Source organism: Trichoplusia ni, unplaced genomic scaffold (assembly GCF_003590095.1).
Source record: "Trichoplusia ni isolate ovarian cell line Hi5 unplaced genomic scaffold, tn1 tig00001950, whole genome shotgun sequence".
NCBI lineage: Eukaryota > Metazoa > Arthropoda > Insecta > Lepidoptera > Noctuidae > Trichoplusia > Trichoplusia ni.
Window position 1 is genome coordinate 10,001 of NW_020800172.1, and position 22,271 is coordinate 32,271.

The following is a 22,271-nucleotide window of genomic DNA, read 5'->3' on the forward strand; positions in this document are numbered from 1 at the left end:
ACGTATTTGTATTTATAGAAAAAACTGTAATATCTCACCTGGAAAAATGACTGTCACCGTAGCTATCACGGATCTGTTTCTTCACTTGCTTACGTTCCATGAAGACGTGAGAGATACAAGAAAACATAATTGTGTAAATGGAAGTAACGAGATGTTCTAGACATAGATATACAAATAATACAGATTAATTATTATTTTATGATTTGTTAAGAGTTTCTGTGACTGGTCTTTTCTTCAAGTCAGTCATCAATCAACTTAGACTGGTCCTTTGACGGTAGTTTAAATTCCTCCCAAAACGAAAATGTTGGTAAATTACACACAAATGTGAATATCTAATGAAATCAAGGTGATTTATTAAAAAAGTACTACTAATAAGTGGCTACCTACTGTTGAACACCATCTCCGCGAACACGTTCGGCACTCACAGTTAGTTTAACTAATTGCACAATTAATTATACCGAATAACTATCGGAAGAATGATACTTCTTTACCTGGACTACCGCATACGGCCCCCGAACAAACTTACATTTAGTTTAAATTAACTACCCTCCTCCAGCTATCTTAAATTAATCTGAGTTGCCAGAATATTAATAAAATTGCCCGAATTTTAATATTAGAGAATACTGCTTAACCACGGAAAACTCAATTCAAGTTATGTAGATTATTAAAAAATGTATAGTTACAAAATACAGTTCGGTTAAGATTTTAATGAACTTCAAAAAAAAATCTCATAAATAGGTTTATGTTTACTCTTTTGTCGTAGCAATTTGGGTACCAAAAAAAGGAAGCGATACACATATACCTACTTATATTAAATCTGTGGAGAGGTCAATTCTGCACATTGTACATATATGTATTATTCAAAATTAATATTAGGAGATGATTGGCGATCGATACTGATGCCAAACAGGTTATTTTTGTCTGAATGTGCACGCATGTATCAAAAACTGCTGAACGGATTTTAACCAAACTTGGTACTTGTAGTCCATACTTCGGGGCAGGTTATAGGCTACATAGCATTACGCTAAGCCACATTCGAGATACAAAGATGGTGGTTTCCAAAGGATCTAAAACAAGTCCTGACGTATATCCTAGCAAACGTTGTTCTGATATAAAAATGAGTTCGAGGGATTTTTTATCTGTTTTGTATGTTCGTCTGTTGGGCGAGTTAGCCGCGACAGCTAGTTTTTTTATAATAAATTTTATTGATTGCCATTAAAAAGCTGTTTGTCCAGTTCCAACGAATGGCTTTAATGAAAATGAATACCTAAGTAGGTAACACAACGCAATCGCATTAAGAGGATGACACACACACCAACTTGTAGCTTTTTTGTCTGAGTCTTTGGTTTCCATTGACTTATACGGTCATTACTAATAAGACTTCAAATTATATTTAACGGGCTAATTAGAGTTTTTAGTAGTCAAATACCCATTTAAAATATTTATTTTCAATTTTCCACCATCTTAAAACTATCATTACAGGTAAGTATCACCTAAAGCGACAGTAACACTGTATTATATTTTTATATCTATACAACAATTTAACATAATTATGAATCTATAACTTAATCTATTATTGTTTGTAACACAAACAATACTTTTTATCTAATGATAACAATCAATCTTACTAAAACGAAAATTAACTTTATCAATACTAATCAATTTAATAAATGTTATTTTACCACTAATTGTGGTAGACTCTCTGACATTCTGAGTTAGCGCAGGCTATTCGCACAAATCTCATGCTCCAACACGTCCAGGCTGAGAACAAGCTTCTTGTTTATATAATCTTATCTCGTCTCGTCTTGTCGTTTTATAGGCATAAGTGGCAAACGATAAATTATTTTAGTGTTGAGTAATGTTAAAACACATCTCCCAAGATATTCTCTGAAATGAAATGATGTAAAGGGCGACATTGTTCAGAATTGAATGCTTGAAAGAGTATTGTATTTATTTTGATGTGAGTTAACACCATACCTCTAAATACCCCTCCGAAAATAAACCAACTATAGAACATTTTTTTTCATGAAAACGGTTATTTTGACTCGGCCTTAAAAGATAGACGTATGCCGGATGTCGCGGATTTTTTGTTACAACTATTTAAAAGGAACGATTCCGTCATACATCATTTTTATCTAACTTTAACCTTTGACGCAGTAAGCGCAAGTTTAAATTACAAATGTGATAATTTCTTCCCGTTTTTGTAACATTTCTCGTCAGTGCTCTGCTCTTATTGATGATAGCGTGATGATATATAGCCTAAAGCCTTCCTCGATGAATGGACTGTCCAACACAAAAATAATTTCTCGATTCGAATGAGTAGTTCCTGAGATTAGCGCGTTCAACCAAACAAACAAACAACTTCAGCTTTATAATAATGTTCAGACTAGGCCATACCAGTTTATCCTAGAGTGTGTATATTTATATCAGGATCAACTAGTTTGGCCTAGACTAAACTGTTCTATCCTATCGGGCTTAGGACAAATTAGTTTGAACTAGGCTTTACTGGTTAATCCTATCGCGTATAGGAAGAACTAGTTTAGCCTAGGCAAAACTAGTTTATCCCGAAATCGGGTTCGGCCGGTAACATAGGCATTCATTAATGTTAACCGTTTCCAAAATTATAAATACGAAATTATCTCTAGACACATAAGCTGTCTGTTAGGCGTTCCAGAAATACAGAACCGATTTAAACGTTTAAATTAAAATTAGTTGCTATAGTGATGCTCTTGTAAAAGTCTAGTTTTAATGAGGCACTGGTTTACCTGCTTGTTTATTTCAGCCGCTTTTTTAATTTTTAAAGCGTTGCTAGTACAGCTTGCACTTTTTAAGAGGAAAATCGTTTTAACGATTTCTAACTATTAAGGTCAAAGTGAGTTATGATTTTTCTAATAGTGTTTATTTAGAAAGGATCTATTCAGTAGTACTCATAATACTAGGCGAACGTTCTTCATCCTTTTTTCATTCTCTAATAAGGGTAACAAATAATTCATAACGATCTTTATCCTGAATCAGCGGATGCACTCAGAACCTTTTAGGTCTTTTTCTTTTAATTCTTCTGTGAAGTGAGTATAGCGATCTGGACTTAAACTGATCGTTAACTGCCCGTCTAACGTCTTGCGATTATTGCGCCAGCCACGTATGCGGGCGATTTTGTAAATAAAACCGCAGTTCCGCAACCGCGGCAGGCATGGTGCACAATCGCTCCGTGAGTTCTTAGCCTTATATTCTGAAGACGATGGAAATGCTCTGTCTGTCTCCATCGACTGTCCGAGACCGAGACTGTCTCGCGGCCTCATTGGGCTTACAAATAGTGGTGGGATCGCAGACCGAGCACATTTCGCTTAGTAAACACCTTTCCACCATGAATGTTACAGACTTGATTGACTTGGAAACGGGTCTGAAACTAGTCGGGTACTCCTGATAAATATGCGTGAGTAAACCCTTACATCTTTAATAATGAATCAGTCTCACGATAGTAATTATAAAAATGTTACAGACTGGCATTACAGAATGTCACTGAAGAATCAGCGGTCCACGAGCTCCTGGATCGTGCGCAGGGGTAGCAGACAACCGTTCAGGGATCCTGTACAAAGTCTGCGAACGCCCCAGTAGTGCCTTGCGCTTCTGGAAGTTAGGATGGCTGGACTGAGAGTTTGATATAGGTGTTTGAACCTTGGAATTTTATGGTCCCAAATTATTTAATCGAAGGCAAAGTAGATCAGATTAAATTTGATCTACTTTGCCTTAGGAAATTCGATCCTGCCTCTGTGTCGGGATATCGCGAAGACGAAGATGAAGAAAATCATTTCTAGGTGAAAATGTCTCCTATCATGGTAACATAATAACATTGTTTTTGCATGTAATGTCATTGTTATCCCTTTTGGGTGAACGCGCATGTCAAATCTATGTATAATTATATATGTCCGGGAAAAAAACCATCCTATGTTCTTTCTCAAGGTCGACTCTATCTCTGTACCAAATTTCATTAAAATCAGTTCAGTGGTTTAGACGTGAAAGCGTAACAGACAGACAGACAGACAGAGTTACTTTCACATTTATAATATTAGTAAGGATAAGGATTAACACCCATATTTGTATCAATAAATATATTGTTATCAAAAATTACCTTAAGTTGTAATTATTATATTTAATCTATGGTTGTAACTGCATCTACTATCACCATAGATTTAAGCACCCATATTTGTATTGTTACAAACACCAACTACGCCGGAAATAGATTCAAAGTTTTTAAGCCCATAAAAAAAAAGTTTTTAATCCATGTGTGGTCACTAGGCAACACTGGCAGTAATTTTTGTACAATTTAGCAGAATGCCAAATTGCCAAAATCTTTAAAAAAAGTAAAGTGTCACTTAAACTCAAACTGTCGTTACTTGTCAAAATTGTTGGTTATGAATTTATTTATTTTTTTGTTTTATTCCTAAGTGTGAGTTTAGTCAATAATTGTATCAGAGTTCGTAAGATTAATATCGTTCTAAGTACCTTTCAGATAGTGGCTTTATGCGCAAGGTCGTAATTTTCGTTAAGTTGTCGAAAATATGAATTCATATGAAACACAGTTTAAGTAGTTCACTCAAATCATGTAAGTACAGAAAAAGGATGTTTAAATAGAAGGCTGCACGATTGTAACGGCTTTAATAAGTAACTACCAACTAGATTACTATATTTACACCCGTCGAGGTTTTCAGCAGGCCCTGCAGCAGCGCGAGCACAGCTCAACTAGACGGGGAGGTGGAATGGCCCAAGTGTATCGATGGCACTAATAATGTACTAACAAACTACCCATCCTCCATCGGAATATTAACAGTCTATCGGTCTCTTGTCTCTATTGTAGCCAAGCCACTCCGCCCCTAAGATGACCCACTGACCCATTTGGTTCTTAAAAAGCTGGTATGCCTAAAGCAACAAGAGCTGGGTTTAATGTCATTAAGTCGCACATTCATATAATTTACATGTTTATCAAAAACATAAGTGTCGCTATGGTTGTGTGACAGGCTATGGTCCCCGAGGCTTCTGCTGCGCATCAACTGCAGCCTCGTTAATAAACATTATTTGATATGGCATAAAACCATTATTTGTGTTTCAGGTCACTCAGCCCTAATTCCAGTATACTACAACACACAATTGATTTAAAATATGAAGACACAAAGAGGTCAACTTCCCTCAAATGGATTGTAGTCAACATAGTTCTGTTTCTACTATTTGTGTATGACTTGTGAGTTCTGTTAACTAAGAGTGAAAAGCCTCGTATATAAAAGTTCTGGTATGATGGTGGACAGAAGTGATCTATCTATGCTGTAATAACATTGTCATAAATAGAAAGATTCTCAATACTCAATACTCAATACATTTATTGCATTCCACAATGTGAACTTAAGTAGTAGGTACACAAGATACATTTGTTTTGGAGCATTGTGAGCCCTGTCGGGCATAAAAAAATAAGAATTTGGAGGAGGGCTATTAATAACATTTTCAGTTTTACAAATTAATAATAATATAGGTAAAGTATTTCTACAATTCTTATCTACATTTGGTTTTGGTTCTGCACAGGTAATGCAACCAGATTAAGAAAAAAGAACAGAATATAGACTTCTAAGATTTTCTATTCACCCTTTTGAGAGGACCCTTGCAAACAATTGAAATAATCAATAATTTTTATGTTATGGCAATTTTATATCAGTATATTAGATAGCAATATGGGCCCCGATTCTGCTATTTACAACAGCCAATGAATGAATGGCAGTTGGATTCAATTTGAAATGATTCCTATTCTATTAAGCATTTTGCCAAAACAATAATTGCAAGTATCTTGAGTGTACTGCTCCATACTAAATTTCCAATTATTGTGTAGAAAAGTTTCTTAAGAGAATAGGAAAATTGTAATTTTAAGCCAAATTGCATTCATTCGGCTATTGTATATAGCAGGATTGGGGCCCTGTAATAATGTGGTTATAGTTAAATAGGAAATTACTGCAATTTAATATTGGTTATATAATACATGTAATTAATGAGAGGGTTGCATCGGCTAGGTGCTACAAATGCCCGGGCTACACATCGGCGCTGCACTACGTGGAGATGTGCGCGGCCGGCGTGCTGGGCGCCAACGCCGTGCAGCACGCGCTGCGCCTGCGCGGGCGCGCGCCCCCGCGCCCCCGCCGCGCCGCGCCCGCGCCCCCCGCCGCCCCCGCCTCCGCGCCCGACCCCGACGTGTCGCTGTCGCCGCGGCGCGCCTGGCGCGGCGACGCGTCCCCGCCGCCCAGCCCGCCCGACAACGCGCAGCCCCGCCCCGACCGCCTGGCTCCCGACGAGTTCATCTCCGACTCCCGCAGCCTCGCTGCTTATCTCAGGTATAAGCATAATCATCAATTATAATTTGAGATGCTCATATACCTATCAACATTACATAGGAATCATTTATGACTGGCTTTTTGTTCTGGCGGTTAGAGGCTACGAGGAACGCTCCCTAGGCGAACGTTCTGCGTCGCAGCCAAACTCGTGGGGCCTCGGTCCGAGCGCGGCATCCGCGCACTACCAGCTCGCGGCGATGGCGGCAGAGGGCGCGGGCGCGGACGAGGGCGCGCCGGCCGCCCGCTCGCCTCAGGTCTGGCGGCGCCTGCAGCTGGACCCGCAACGCCTGGAGCAGTGGAACCTGAACCTGCGGCTGTGGCTGCACGTGACCATCCTGCAGCGGCTGGTGCGCGAGCTGGACGGCGCGGACGCGGCGCTGGCGGCGGCCGGGCTGGGCGACGTGCGCGTGGGCAGCGTCAGCGCCGAGCGCCTGCGCGGCGCCGCCGGCCTGCAACACGAGCTGCAACACACGCTGCCGGCGTTGCTGGCCTACCTCGAACCCTTCGCCGACCAACGCTACGTCGTGCAGCGTATCAGAGGTATGTATCGGTTATCGCTGAAATCTTTAATCGCATGCGAGAGATTAGAACAGCCCTTATAGATTATGTTCGGTGTGGGGTAGAACTGGCGCAGGGCGGATGCCTGAGCGGCTACCGCTGGAACGGCGGCGGATCGGACTGGGATGATTCCAAGCCGACGGACGCAGAGATAGTGCTGCAGCTGCTTGCCACGTACCTGGACGCGCAGCTGCCGCCGGCCGTGGGGCGCAGCGCCTTCAGCAGCGCGCACCTGTCGGCGGCGCCGGCGCCGCTGCCGCGCGGGCCGGGCGTGCTGGCCCTGCACCGCGTGAGCCTGCGCCCGCCGCACTACGTGCTGGCGCTGGGCGACGACACGGTGGAGGTGTGCCGCGGCCGCAACAACCTGCTGCACTCGCTACTGCTGTTCATCGCGGCGGCGGCCCGCGGCGAGCCGCCCGCGCTGCGCCGCCTGCATCTGGGCCGCGCCGGACTCAACATGCTGTGGATCATCGGCCGGTGATGAACACTAACGGTCTATACTACACTCTCAATGTATTTGCTTACCGTTTTTTGTAGATTTTGCACCAAATAAAGTATTTGAATAATAAATTATAATTATTACATCTACCTACATTCTTCATTAATGCCACAGCTAATGCTCTTCATGATCACTATCACTAAATAATATTATAAAACTGCTCATGGTCTGGCAGTCCCTATGTTTGCTTAAATTAAAACTATGCAACAGCTGCTTATGCGGTTTTCGAAGAAGGGCTTCGAACAATATTGAAATACACGGAGGTTTCTATCGGAGGGTACTAAGGGCGCAGACCTCCCATGACGGGGTTTGAATGAAACTTGTCGGTTTCGAAGCTATGCTAATAAAATTCACTACAAAGGTGCTTCATCGAAGGTTATGAAACATGCGTAGAGAAATCTGAGATCCATTGGACTATTATTTTTTTCTTATTTTTACTATTTTACGCTGTTCTCGCATAAAACATAATACCTATATTTATTTTAAAAAAAACTTGGAATTTCTTGCCGGTTCTTCTCCATAAGAATGACACTTTGGAAACACGAACACACTTTTGACCCTAGGTCATCATTGTAACCTTTTGAAAGTGCCTGAAAACCGCCTATTTGAAATAAAAACTTTGATTTTGAGTATGCTCATTTCAACTTGAAAATATGAAACTCAATTTCTTTACTGTTGACTTATTAATTTGGTGGGAAACCCGGAAGGTACTATATGTATGTAGTAGCGCTCAGAGAGAATGAACTCACTACGAAATATTTTTAGAACGAAGCTGGAAAACAGAGAAGTGTTGATCAATATTATGAAATTTGTTGTTATCACATCATTAGAACCACGCAGACAAAGTCGCAGGCAACAACATATCCTTATCCATATCTTGGAAAGATTTAAAAAAAAGTACGGGGCAGCGATTTCTTACTAACCATTTCTATGGTAATAAACTTTGTTCTAAAAGGACGCTTATTTGAGGTGTTTGTTTGTTGATGTGCTATATTTTTTTATCCTTTTCAATAATAAACAAAGTTGCCCTACATCATTGAATTTCATTAAATATCTTAGAGAGATATTATCACATAAATGTTGTTGGAGCGCGGTTACGAGGCTCGCCTTTTGCAGATCTTACAATTATTTATTTGAAGTTGCAAATGCCTATTATCCGTTATAATTTACTGTTTGTGACACAGTACTCGCAGGTAATAGCCATTTCGTGGGCCCCTCTAGACTCGACGCCTACAACTGTCGAAATCCTCGAGTTAAACTCGCCATGCGCGACAGGTAGGCACTGGCTGCGAGCTATCGTACTTGCACCGCAGGTATGATGGACAATCCCGATAAGTACGTGCATCATTTATTTATGAATCATCTTTACGACAGTTACTATGATAAATATCAGTAGGTACATATCAGAAACCATGTCTGATCCTTGCTACTATCACAAATATTCAATCATTTTGTGCTACTCTACAACCACTCAACAGGTTTTTGATTGCATACTGTATAATTATGTATATTTATTGTTATTACATTTGTCTCAATAAGTTGATCAAAACAACATAAATACTTCCAATAGCATTTATTATAAAATTGAAAAAATAAATCGAAATAACAATTCATATCAACAATACTTAACAGTAATACATTAGTGTGGAATTCTACTTTAGAACCAGCAATACAACCCCCATCTGTAGGAACACTAAAGCACAAACATTCTTCATTTGGCTCAATCACTAGTTTCTATAGCTAAATATAGTAAATATCATTATACTTGAAATAACAAACTTATACCTCAGGGGGTAACTTAAATAACAACAAGCAGATTAATAGCATACTTTCAGTGATGTTTTTGTTATTAAAATAATGTAATAAACATGTTTTTCTTGTTTTTTTTTAACTGGCCACAAATATAGTTTCACTTCCTTTTTTGTTTTTCATGGTAGACAATCACTGTAGAAAGACACATAAACAGTGTTTAATTTTTTTTATTAGCCAAACGAATTGTCGATATTAAAAAAATACTGCAGCTATGTGTATTCCATGAACATGAATGCTTGTGGGAACAAAGGGAGTGTATCAGTCGGGCACAGCGATGTCGCTGAGGTCTGCAGCATCGGCCAGGTAGGCCTCTAGCGCAGCTCGTAGCGCCGCCACGAAGCGAGGCAGGTCGCAAGCGGGCGGCGCGTGCAGCGCGCGGGCCAAGAACGGCAGACGCCGCAGCGCGCGCCCCGAGACGCGCGCCGCCGCCGCCTCGCGCGCCGCCGCCCACAGCGCCAGACTGCCTCGCGCCGGCTCGCTGTCCGCGAAGCGCGCGCCCTCCAGCACGCGCAGCGCGAACACCGGCTCGCGCGGCACCACCACGCCGCGCGCCATCAGCTCGGCGCAGCAGCCGCGCAGGATCTCATAAGCCGCGCGCGCCGAAGGCGGGCCCACGCGCCGCTTTATGTCGGCGCGGTCCACGAAGGCTACATCGATTGCGCCCGTTACGTTGGACGTGGTCAGTACGAGCGCGTTCGGACGTCGCCGCAGACGGTCCAACTGCGTCAGCAAGGCGTTCACGGCGCGAATGGAGTCTGACGGTTCGAGCCCGGAGAGCGCAGCGCGACGTGCGTGCGCGAGAGACTCCACCTCGTCGACCAGCACACATGCTAGCAATCGTGGGTCGGCTACAATTTCTTCCAAACGCTCAAATAGCCGAGCGACGAGCTTCCCACTCTCTGCGAACCATTTGGAGAAAAGTCCGTGTGCATTAATCTCAATCAAGCGCGCCCTTGGAAATCGATCGGCAAGGCGAATCGACAATTTTTGAGCAAGCGCACGACACAAACTAGTCTTTCCTGTACCTGGTGGGCCATGCAACAAAACTACTCGATTCCATCCAATAACATTAGGATCTACGCCCCGGTCAGCAAACTCGAAAGCAGTCTCAACGAATCGTACTGTGTCCTCTTTTAATTTGCTATCGTAAATAAGACTCTCCCACAGACCATGGAATTCTTGACTGGGCAAAGCCCACACATCAGCTGTAGCAAATTCTTCACCGGTACTTGCGTCAGTCATCGTATCAGTTTCAGCTCCAAATGAATTTAATTTGTAAATATGGTAAATAAGCTGTGTATCTGTCGCAACAACTTCTGTTTCATGTTCAATGTCACAGAAAGTTATTAACTGAACGTGTTCTTTTAATTCAGAATTATCGGCCAAGTCGTTTTCAGACAAGGTCATACCAGGACTTAACGATACAAAGTTTACAAGAAAAGAACTTACAAGTTCCTTAACATGATCCTTATTAGCTCGACTTTGTGGTTTTTGGACTACTTCAACGTGAAGAGCTGTAGTCATGATGATAATTAAGTTTTTAGTTAAATAAGCTCAAACTTGCAGATCATAACTTCGCACCTGTTTTTAAGATCTGCCTAACTGACAAAACTTTTAAGTTGATTTGACATTAAGACTTGACCAGAAAGAATAGAAGTACCACAGAGCTAAAGTAAAGTCTGTTTCACGAATTAAGTCCCGCGGGTGTGTCGCTAGTATCTATGCCGATACATCATTTTAGTATTGAAATATTTTAGATCCCACTATTTTCCGCGGGACTTCTTTCGTGAAACAGAGTCTATTGCTATACGATCTCCATATGCCATCATCCACATGCCAACAGGCAACAGCTAGTATCATAATTATAACCCAAAGAAAATCAGTTTCTAGCTGGCAGTGCCAGAGCGCCAACTGAAGGCCTACTTAAGACGGACTATAAAAAAACATCCCTCAACTACATAACGTATAATAATACTACTAATCTATGTAACCTTGTACTAACAGCATTTTTATTTTTATTAAAACAAAAACTAAAACTTTTACTATCTGTTAAAAACTCACAGTAAATATGCTTGTAATGAAATCTTCGTTACAAGCATATTTACTGCGAGTTTTTACTTTGTTTTAGAATAAACAATTTCGTACCAAAGCAGAGTGGACATTTCGATAGTGAGTAGTTTTATCAACAGCTAAAAACTCATCACGTCAAAAAAATGTTCTTAAATAGTGTATAAACTTTAGGATAAATCTATGGGATAAATTAAATACTTTTACTCTACGTTTTGATAGTATTTAGACAAGATTTTTTTTCTGAAATTCCATTGACAGGATCAGATTATAATGCTTCCCACCTATTTGGTTTGGAGAAGTGGAGAATTCTAAGGGAGACATTACATTGTATATAATCTATGACATAGACCGAAAGACGGTATATTTCTTTGATCTGTCTGTGTAATTATTTGACATTGACAGACACAGTTGTTTGATGGACGAATTTCGTTATCGATTCTGTACGTATACCTAATGAAATTTATAGTATTAAATGTTTAGTTCATAGCCTAACGATCAGGCTATTATACAATCTACTGTTTTATTTTAGATTAGTAATCTCCTTATCACGCATAGCTGTGGCCCAGCTAGGGGTGTGACGCGTCGCATAGGCGACTGAGGGCGTAAGGCGGTGCGCGCACAACTAACTCGTCCAGGATGTGGTTCTAGAAGTCGTGGGCCTTCGACCCGAGGCTTGAGGCGCGATGGCAGCCGACACGGCTGTGGCGGCCAGCCCCGAGGAGACACTCGAATCCTTGCTGCGCGAAGCTGAAGCACTCAAGCAGAAACTCGAGGAAGAGCGCCAGAAACTTAACGACGTATCCTGTAAGTTTGTTGCCAATATCATCCACTATATTTCTGACATACTCTATAAGAATACTTTGTTTTGATATTTCTTAACAAATCCACATTGTTTATCATAATATATTAGAGAAGGCAGAAGAGTAAAATCAATGTACCTAATAAAGCTGTACTCATCACTTGTGTAGGTTACTGAAAAATCTTGTACTGTTGCAAATGTTTAGATTTTCTAATAGAACCTTTTATTGGAAAAAGTAGAATTTTTTCATTTTCATCCTAATCTAATTTTTTATTATAAGTTTTATTCATCTACTTAAGCTTACGTATATGTTAAATATATAATAAAAAAACACTGGATTTGGGCAGTAGCTGTGGCAGCAGGCACACTTCTCTTGTTTATGTCACTGTGTCATCCAAACCCATTTTGATTGCCGACAATAGAGTAGTATATTAATACTCAGTTAAGTTATAGTTATACTAAGTTAGAGTTTAGCAAGTCTAAACTCTAATACTTCACTTGTCATAAATTCAAATATTTAGGGACTCGTGTTAGTGTATCCTAAGATTAACCAATATTCAGGAGCTTACTGTAAGATGTAGTAGTATCCTATCATAATACAGTAAAACTTCATATCTATACCAGATATGATTTTTTATTATTCTTCATTTAATTTTCACTCTTAGGAATCCAAAATGTTGATATTAAAGTAGTAGACAATAGTAATGAGCCAAGTATGTTGTGGCAGTATCATGTGTGGCAGAGCGACTGGAGCCCATCACATTCCCCAACCTGAAGCTGCGGCGTGTGCTCAAGGGGCACCAGTCCAAAGTGCTGTGCTCAGACTGGTCTCCTGACAAGCGACACATTGTGTCCTCTTCACAGGTACCATCCCGCACTTCTATCTAGATGACCCAACATTACTTTTAAAAAACCTCATTTCTATAATAATCTATTTTAATTGTGTAAGATTTAGATGAATATCTTAAGTTTATATAATACTAGCTGTCCCAGCAAACATTGTTTTGTCTTAGTGTAGAAGGTTTTTTTTTTATTATTGGTTAAAGAAGAGATTCATATTATTATACTGATACAACTCTAACTAATAATTGGTGATAATGCATTAGTTTTGATCAAATTTGATTACCATATAAACACTTTGTTAGCTCTAGTGAGTTATTCTTAAAAGGTACAGACACTGTTGGACATGTTTTTAGATCTTTTCAAGAGGAATAATTATTTCCTATTTCTACATAATAATATTTTTTTTCGGTATCTTGATCTGTTTTCGCAGCGCACACACCGGAAGCCCTCGAAAATCAATAATTTCTCATGTTTTTTCCACATTCAGTCTTCGCTCCTATTAGTCGCAGTGTGATGTTATATTAGTAAAGATTAAAACTGGAGAATGTCTAGAAAAAGTTATGGTTGTATGTTGGTGCACAGGATGGCAAGGTTATAGTGTGGGACGCCTTCACGGCCACCAAGGAGCTGACAATCTCTATGCCCAGCACTTGGGTGATGGCCTGTGCCTATGCGCCCTCCGGCAACATCGTCGCGGCCGGGTACGTACACTACCTCTACTCTTGCAATGTGAAAAACTGCTCTAAAGTCATGGTAGTATTGCTAACAAATAAATGTATCTTTTGGTCTGGTGATTACCTTCAGCTCGTGTAGTTAATACTTACCCTGCTTTTCATTAGGTTTCATTGCGCGTGCTCCCTCTAAAAGTAAATGCCCACATTAATCCCATCAAATATCTAAATGTCAGGTACATAGTTAACACTCTTAATATGCCCTGTGAATTGCGATGGTAAAAGTTATAAGATTTTCAAGTTTTTAGATGACGGGATGATATCGCAAAAGCAGTAATAAGGGTAAATTAATTACTATTCTTCTATGTAAATGTACCAACCTCGCTCTCGTCGGTCAGCGATATCGCTGAATACCATGGAGCAAGATGCTGATCGAAGGAAGCGGGTATAAATGATGTGATGTGTTATGGGCAGGGGGCTGGACAACAAGGTGACGGTGTTCCCGCTGTCGGGCGCGGACGAGGAGCCGGCGGCGCGCAAACGCACCGTGGCCACGCACACGTCATACATGTCCTGCTGCCTGTTCCCCAACACCGACCGCCAGATCCTCACGGGCAGCGGCGACGGCACGTGCGCTCTGTGGGACGTGGAGTCCGGCCAACTGCTGCAGAGCTTCCAGGCGCACGCCGCCGACGTCATGGCGCTGGACCTGGCGCCCTCCGACATGGGCGACACGTTCGTGTCCGGCGGCTGCGACCGCGCCGTGCTGGTGTGGGACATGCGCACGGGCCAGGCGGTGCAGGCCTTCGACACGCACGACTCGGACGTCAACAGCGTCAAGTACCACCCGTCCGGCGACTCGCTCGCCACCGGCTCCGACGACTCGTGCTGCCGGCTGTTCGACCTGCGCGCGGACCGCGAGGTGAGTGAGCGCGAGCCGGCTGCCCGGCCCCGCCGCCCGCCGCCCGAGCTGACCGCGCGCTTGACTCGCTCGCAGGTGGCGCGCTACACTAAGGAGAGCATCATCTTCGGCGTGAACTCGGTGGAGTGGTCGGTGAGCGGGCGCCTGGTGTTCGCGGGCTACAGCGACTACACGGCGTGCGCGTGGGACGCGCTGCGCGGGTCGCGCGTGTGCGTGCTGTGCGGCCACGAGCACCGCGTCACGCGCGTGCAGCTGGCGCCCGACGGCACCGCGCTCTGCACGGCCTCGTGGGACACCACGCTGCGGGTGAGTACTGCCCCCCCCCCCCACACCCTCCCGCGCTCAGCCCAAACTCACGGCCCGCCTGTTGCAGATCTGGGCGTAAGGCGGCTCCGGCGAGGGCCCGCAGCTGCCGGTGCGGTCGTCCAGCGTCCAACGTGCGAGCGGCTCTGCATTGATCCACTTTGTAGGATCGTAGGCGTGGATACTTACTACGGTTTTAGGAATCTTTAATTTTTGAAGTATGTGTTCCTACCACCATACCTACAGAACACGTACGATTCTGAATACCTTGTGTCGTAGATTTAGTCGAGTATACCTATAGCACTAGTCGGTTTAGAATACAATAATATATATAAAGATGATATAGCTAAGTAATGTATGTAAATATTGGTTGTCGAACACGTTGAAGAGTGCTGTTAATTTTTGCGAGTATTTATTTTTAGAGTTTGTCTGATCGTAACTAATGTAAGGATGTTAGGGCGGCTCGCGCCGTCCGTCCAACAGCTCAGTGTTAGTCTCCTATTATTATCAATAAATTTAAATGTTAAACCTTTGTTTTATTTATTAAGTACACTCCACTCACACACTGTAAGTTCTATTTTTTATAAAGAGTCCTTTATCTCCTGATGGGTACTAGATGCTGCATATCATGGAATGAGTTCGAAATAAAGTCACTGGAAAGAATGTTTCGACAGGCTCAATTCTACGAACTTATGGTTTATGTAATTCTTTTCTAAGCATTACATTGTCGCAAGAGATTGTATAAGCTAATGAAAATATGATTGTATATACTAGGCGACTAAACCTATTAATAAATAAAAATACTGTAACTACTAGATCAATGGTTAATTGAGAAAAAATAATTATTTATGTAATCACTGTATCGTATAAAAAAGTCACTTTCTGTGTCCCTATATCACCTTAAAACTTCGCAACAGATTGACAGTTTCGAAGATTCAAAACTGTAGAAAAGCCGTAGTCGCTTAAAATGTCTAAATTGCCCGACCTAAACTCTTATTTTTAAAATTGTTTTTTTTTACGAAATGGGATGATGTTACGAAAAGACATAATATCCGATTATAGGCCACACGGAACTACGGCAAATGCTAACATTGCAATTGTTAAAATAAAAAAGAATATACGAATTATAACTCACGGAATTGAAGGTTATTGAAAGTCGATCTGAATTATAAATCTTATGTTACATGTTTTATTTCCTAAGGTCAAAAAGAACGAACTGCAATTTTATTTCAATAGTTAGGCACTCAGTTTCCGAGACAAAATTCTTATGTACACAATGTATAAAAGGCGAGCTTAACCTCCAATGGGTTATCGTACTAACGTACGGTAGAAAGAAAATAAATACATAATTGTTTTGAAAACCGTAAAACGAATTTAATTGTTTTCTCATATAGTACCAAAAAAAGGTTGTCTTGTTATAGGTGCTTTTGTGGGTGATCACGTCATGATGAAACAGTTTACTCTCGCGTGTTTATAGGGATTATCCGACTAGTTTCAAACCCACCCGGAGTCCTTAATCATGAACTAAATGAACATGGTATGAAAAGGCGGTATGTGGAGTACTAGATGATGCGCATCATATTTTAATGGAATGTGATCAAAATTAAGTCAGTGGAAATTTGTTTATGTCATATTTTTTATATCCTCTCTCCTCTCTCACTCTCCTTAATCTTTTGCTTTGTGTTCACAATAGGTCATTAATAACGATAGGTCCGTAATTGTATTGAATTGATTGGTATTTAATTTTCGTCTATTGGTTTATTGGAATACGACAGAGGTCTCGGTGGCGGCCCAATTCTACTTTAAGAAACTGCCGACTGATTTCTCCTATTGATTTCATTTGTCTCATACTCATCATTTATTATTATAAAGCTTAAGATTTGTCTGTTTGTACGCAGTTATTACCTATACCTTTATAACTACGCGGACGAAGTCGCACAAGGAATATGACAATATTATGAAAAAGTAAATTTGTAACATTACTTTGAGGGTTAAATTTGGATGATGCAAAATTACCTATGTTTAAAGTTCTTTGTATTTCAATTTTAAGCCACGTTAAGCGCGCGATTCTTACTGTGAATTCACGCCGCGATTCGTGTTGTTCCCCGCAACGAACGGGGAACGGTACGAAGCGTGCGCGCGAATCCATCCACACACGCGTTTCGCGGCTTTCGCGGACTTTCGCGCCGCGAGTGTAGAACGCGCTTTACTTATTTTATATTAAAGTAAATAATAACCGTTTAGTGAAGTAGGCACGGCCCAGATAATATATTAGATATATATATATAATTTTAAAATTTTGTTTTGACTGCTAGACTTGTAAGCTCGCGTGATAGTGACTCTAACAGGTGAGCAGTGAAACGATAAATAAAGACCAAAAGTATTGAACGTTCTTTTTCCAACACATTTGTTTCCCTACCTATAAATATTATATAGTAATAGTAATTGTAAATATTGTTAAATGCTAACAGTAAACGTGAAGTAATTGAATAAAATAGCGACTTCAGGGTCATTTTTTAACGAACAGCCAAATGTTGTCAATTTTACCGAGTGAATAAAAATATATATGTATTTATTGTTTAAAGGGATTTTTGTACATAAAAATGACGATGTCAATCCCATAGTACCTTATTCTTAACCCTCTACTACATATTAAATGCTACAACTACTACTTAGACTAACAGTATTACAATGAAATGGTATAAAGCATTCTAGCTGCGCCAGTTTGGTTTTGAATGTTCTGTAATACACCAACGTTACCTATATTTAGTTCAAATTTTCTGAGCAACTGGGCTTTTTATCCCGATACCGGACACATTCCATTGGTTGATAATAAACATCATCCAGTTTATATCGGCCACAGTTAGGTCTACCTTTCTCATTAAAAATGCAAAGCTTTTACCTGTAATGTGAGCGGAACGCAATCTCCATGCGGACACAATTTGTTGCCTATTTAATTTGGTAGCAAAAAACCATGGAGCACGAAGAGGCTCACATTGGATAGTTTTATACCATATCTATACTTATATATACAGCTGAAGAGTTTGTTTGTTTGAACGCACTAATCTCAGGAACTACTGGTCCAAATTGAAAAATTCTTTTTGTGTTGAATAGACCATTCATCCAGGAAGGCTTTAGGCTAGGTATAAACCATCACGCTGGGACTAATAGGAGCGAAGATACAATGGAAAATGTGAAAAAAACAGGGCAGGTATAAATCATAACTTATATCTTCTACCCACGGGGACGAAGTCGCGGGCAACAGCTAGTTTATATATATTATTTTGAAATGTAAATTGTCAGATTCCTTATGTCCCAAATAGTTAAGACCTAATAAACAAACTATCAGTACGATGACCCTGAATCCATCTATACCACCCCAGACTTACGATATTTAATAAAAGCTGAAAGTTTGTCAGCGGATGCTCCCAACACAGGTAAGAACAATGGTCGATTATGGAGTTTGGATCATGGTGGCCTCGGCGGTTGACCGGTACCTACTAAAGGTGCCAAAACATCGATCTAACTACGTCAAATCATAAAGCACCATTTTTCGTAATTACCTTCAAGATACTATTAAAAATCTCTACCAGACACTTAGCATATTGGCAAACCCTAGCCAGACACTTTGAATGTTCATGAAATTGTTATTTAACTTACGTGATAGTATAAAAGGCGCCGGTAAATTACATATCAGCTTTTATAAAATAACGTAGGTCTGGGGTCCACGGGTTCTTCATTCACTCTAGCCTTTGTACGACGGTCCTACCGACGCTATTATAACTGTTTTAATTAATAAGTGTTTCAATTATAACTATTTTTAATAGACGTTTAAGTTTCCGTACATGTATGCATTTCCATACATGTATGCATTCCATACATGTTCCGTACACAACATTTTTTCTACAAAATAATATTTCTACATATTAGCAGGCAACACTACTTGATATAAAGCTGATAACTTCACTGCGGTCAAAAACTTCCTCCTGCGCCATATTTTGTCGCCATAGTGTTCGCCATTGTAACACTTCTCTTTTCTGCGAAGTAGTCGTGTTCTGGTCTGAAAGACCATAGTTGAAAATAGTGCCTTGCTTTCAGTTTATAAACCTCTAAATTATTGTTATATGGTGTAATTTGTTGATTTTGAGCTACCATGCGGCGACAGTTCGTAATGCCTTTGGCTCTGCTATTTATAGCCTTCGGAGTTTCCTCGTATGCTCAAAGTAAGTAAATCATTTTGAGGTAACTAATAATAACTTTATACTCTGTAATTATTGGTTTAATTAGACGCCTTGAAGGTGGTATCCCTGAGCCAAGTGCTGCGCATACAGTCTGCTCTTTGACGCAGGTTGTCGATATCGCCGCACAAAGGCGCAGTCCATTATACTTCCCGACAACAGCTATATGCATGATGTCACTGGATGACTAATTTATCTGCTTCGACCTAATTATGTTTATTAACTTTTGTGAATGTCCAAACTCATTAGCTTAGTCGACATTTTATTCTTAACGACAGAGCGCGTGATCTGATATAAATGATTATTTGTATTTAGACCAAGGACAATCGTTAACTACTCATCAAAGCTTAGATTAACAACTGATTTGATAAATACTCCAAAGGCAGTAACTCTACATTCTTAGTTTAATTAGTCTGAAGCTTCCAAGGAACCCATTCTAGACACCCAGATAGTATCTGGTAGATATCAGAAGAACATGTTACTTTTTACTTATCAGACAGAAATTACTGATAGTTTTATTACTTTAACCAATACAATCAAACATTTGTTTTCTAATGATTTATGTAACCAAAGCAAATGTAAAAAAGTAAAAATTCCCATGCCAGACATCCAGGTGCTCTAAATAAAATTGAAGTAAGGTCATGAAATATTTTAAACCTTAGAAAGAATTTACACCTTTTATTTTTTATCTTAACCAATATAGTCAAAGATTTGTTACCTAATAGTTTATGTAACTAAAGAGAATTGCAAGAAGTATAAATTGAAAAATCTTTATGTGAGACTGTTAGAACTAGTGTCATTAACAAAATTGCTACTATGTTAATTTCCCGTTTGTGGAATACTTCTCTACTGCACCTGTCTTGTGTTCTGTTGTTTTAAAAAATCATAATATTAAATGTTCATTTGGTATATTTATATAGGTTCTTGTTAGGTGTAAACAAGTACTTAGTTAATTTACAGATAATATAATTGTCAGACATCTTATTTTTGTTTGTACAAAAACTTAATAGCTAGTGTTGAGATAACGAGTTCCAAGTCATATAAAGATGTTTGTTCCTCATCTGAATGTTATCACTACATGAAATGGGTATCTCTCAACAAACATTAACTGTAATCTCTTGTTATTCAAGGCCCATTATATGTAATTTAAAAATATAATTTTTAATAACTAGATCAATGTAGTTCCAATACTCAATATCAAAATTATGGATTTATGGTTAAATAGGTTGAGATACTTATAATGTGATGAAAAGTCTATAATATCAGCTAAATTGTGTCATTTTCTCAAGCTAAAGTAAAAAAAGCACAAAACATTTAACAATATTCACATTGCAAGATAAAATTAACTAAAGGTTTGTTTGAGTAAGTGTTGATATGTTTAAGTAAGTCAAATCTATTTTCTTTTTCCACTTTTAAAGTAGTCAAATTTCACTATCGTCTTGTAAAATAACAAATCATTTCTTAAGTATTACAACCGACATGCGACACCAGTGCTTAGGTAAGTTTCGTCAGCGACCCTAAGCTTCTTAATGCGTGGGGCACGAGAAATTGTCGAGTAGCGTGTAGGGCGCGTGCGGTAGGCGTCAGGCAGTGACGGGTGGCGTGCGCAGGCGCGGCGGACGAGGCGGAGCGCCGCTTGACGGTGGACGAGGGCGCGCCGCTCACCGTGGAGTGCGCGCTGCGGGTGGAGGAGCGCGCCGAGTGGCGGCTGGACGGCGCGCCGCCGCCGCCCGACATGCGGCCGGCCGGCGAGGCCGCGGGCGCCGGCCGCCTCACCGCGCGCCTGCGGGCGCCCGCCGCGCGGCCGCAGCACGCCGGCGTGTACACGTGCGCGCGCCAGCCCGCGCAGCGCATCCGCGTGCTGGTGCGAGCCGCGCCCGCGCCTGCCGCCCAGCCCGGTACCGCTCGCCCGCTCCGCACCTAGGCTCGCTTGCCACCCCTCGCCGCCGCGCCGTCCTGCCACCACGTTACCCCGCCCACGCAAACATCTAAATTAACCAAATTACCACTAAGAAGTTGCGCGACATCTGAATTCTATACTCGTTCTGAACTATGACATGTTAATTTTATGATTACTCGGGGTGGATCAGCTGTTCACAAACGGAAATCGGAATCTAATCTGTTCGTAAGATTTCGTTGCGCTAGGTTTTGCGATACGACAAGAAAACGAGAAAGTGTTACTAGTAGGTTACAAAGAATCTGTAACTCGGTCGTAGGTTTATTGACGCGAGTGTTGTCGCGGCGGCGGCGGCGGGGGGCGACGCCGCGCGGCACCTCACGTCACCTAATGCTGGCTGATGACGTACAGCACTGCAGATAGTCTGCGCCTGTAGTTAGTGCCTCTGTATCTGTGTAGGTATCGTTTGCAAAAGATATGTTGCCAGTAGTATGTATTTACTTACTTTGTATAGATAAATTTGTAGTAGCGTTATCATAGTAGCGATAAAATTATTTAATTTAATTGTTATCTTAGTAAGACATCGCTAAGATTAATATCGTACGTGTGCACGTGACGCAGTTCTGGCCTCGGGTTCCAGTGCCTGGCGCCTGGCTAATGGTTCGAGATTTGTTTAATCGACAACATCAAAGATGAAAAAATGTCAGCCAGTTTAAAAAACTATGTTGGCTAGACGTTTTTAATAGTTTATGCTGTTGTATTCTATGGACAGGCATAAGCAAAATATTTAGCAACCTGCCTACAATAAAAGACTCCATATATACATAAAAACTTTCGTGTATTCTGTACATCATTTAACTTCAATTTATTATATAATGCCTTGTATTTAGTACATAAACAGCAATTCTTGTAAAATATTTCAATTTTGTTTCTTCAAAAGAAACCTAGGTTTATATCATTTGACTGCCTTAATATTGTTCCTATATTGGTGCTTGAGTGGAATACTATGTTCTCCACATGGATTTTTAACAATTTATCAATAGAATGCCACCTAAAGTTCTGGTCATTCTGTATGTTTAAATGATTGTAAGTTACTACATTTTGGACTATCATGAAATTGTATTTTAAGACAATGTTTTGTATACAGCATAACCCTCTAGGTGGTGGATTGGTCTCCAGTTTTTTGTACTCTCTTAATATAGTACTAATTGTTTATTGTAGTTTGATTTATTACTACATAAATGTATTTAGTTGCTTCACTGACATGTATTGAACAATGATAAGTTAGTAA

At 40.6% G+C, this 22,271-nt stretch overlaps 4 protein-coding genes across 5 annotated transcripts; 3 read left to right on the forward strand and 1 right to left on the reverse strand.

The window, feature by feature from the left end:
- Positions 1 to 4,254: 4,254 nt before the first annotated feature.
- On the forward strand, positions 4,255 to 7,496 carry LOC113507403 (transmembrane protein 209). Its single transcript, XM_026890262.1, has 5 exons — positions 4,255 to 4,603; positions 5,108 to 5,236; positions 6,051 to 6,368; positions 6,466 to 6,908; positions 6,992 to 7,496. Coding segments are annotated over exons 1-5 (1,308 nt in total). The 5' UTR covers positions 4,255 to 4,601; the 3' UTR covers positions 7,408 to 7,496.
- A 1,487-nt stretch (positions 7,497 to 8,983) lies between these two features.
- Positions 8,984 to 11,141, reverse strand: LOC113507400 (pachytene checkpoint protein 2 homolog). Its single transcript, XM_026890259.1, has one exon. It carries the CDS (start codon positions 10,759 to 10,761, stop codon positions 9,496 to 9,498), a length of 1,266 nt encoding a protein of 421 aa, XP_026746060.1. The 5' UTR covers positions 10,762 to 11,141; the 3' UTR covers positions 8,984 to 9,495.
- Positions 11,142 to 11,663: 522 nt separating this feature from the next.
- On the forward strand, positions 11,664 to 15,373 carry LOC113507402 (guanine nucleotide-binding protein subunit beta-5). Of its 2 annotated transcripts, none has more exons than XM_026890260.1 (7): positions 11,664 to 11,747; positions 11,837 to 12,111; positions 12,834 to 12,970; positions 13,532 to 13,650; positions 14,095 to 14,542; positions 14,618 to 14,848; positions 14,916 to 15,373. In XM_026890260.1, the coding sequence occupies exons 2-7, from the start codon at positions 11,991 to 11,993 to the stop codon at positions 14,925 to 14,927; spliced, it is 1,068 nt and encodes a 355-aa protein (XP_026746061.1). In that variant the 5' UTR covers positions 11,664 to 11,747; positions 11,837 to 11,990; the 3' UTR covers positions 14,928 to 15,373. The 2 variants fall into 2 exon arrangements, with proteins under 2 accessions (XP_026746061.1, XP_026746062.1); XM_026890261.1 differs by having other exon boundaries at positions 11,702 to 11,751.
- A 3,403-nt stretch (positions 15,374 to 18,776) lies between these two features.
- Positions 18,777 to 22,193, forward strand: LOC113507404. Its single transcript, XM_026890264.1, has 2 exons — positions 18,777 to 19,068; positions 20,694 to 22,193. The coding sequence occupies exons 1-2, from the start codon at positions 18,999 to 19,001 to the stop codon at positions 21,005 to 21,007; spliced, it is 384 nt and encodes a 127-aa protein (XP_026746065.1). The 5' UTR covers positions 18,777 to 18,998; the 3' UTR covers positions 21,008 to 22,193.
- The last annotated feature ends 78 nt before the right edge of the window (positions 22,194 to 22,271 follow it).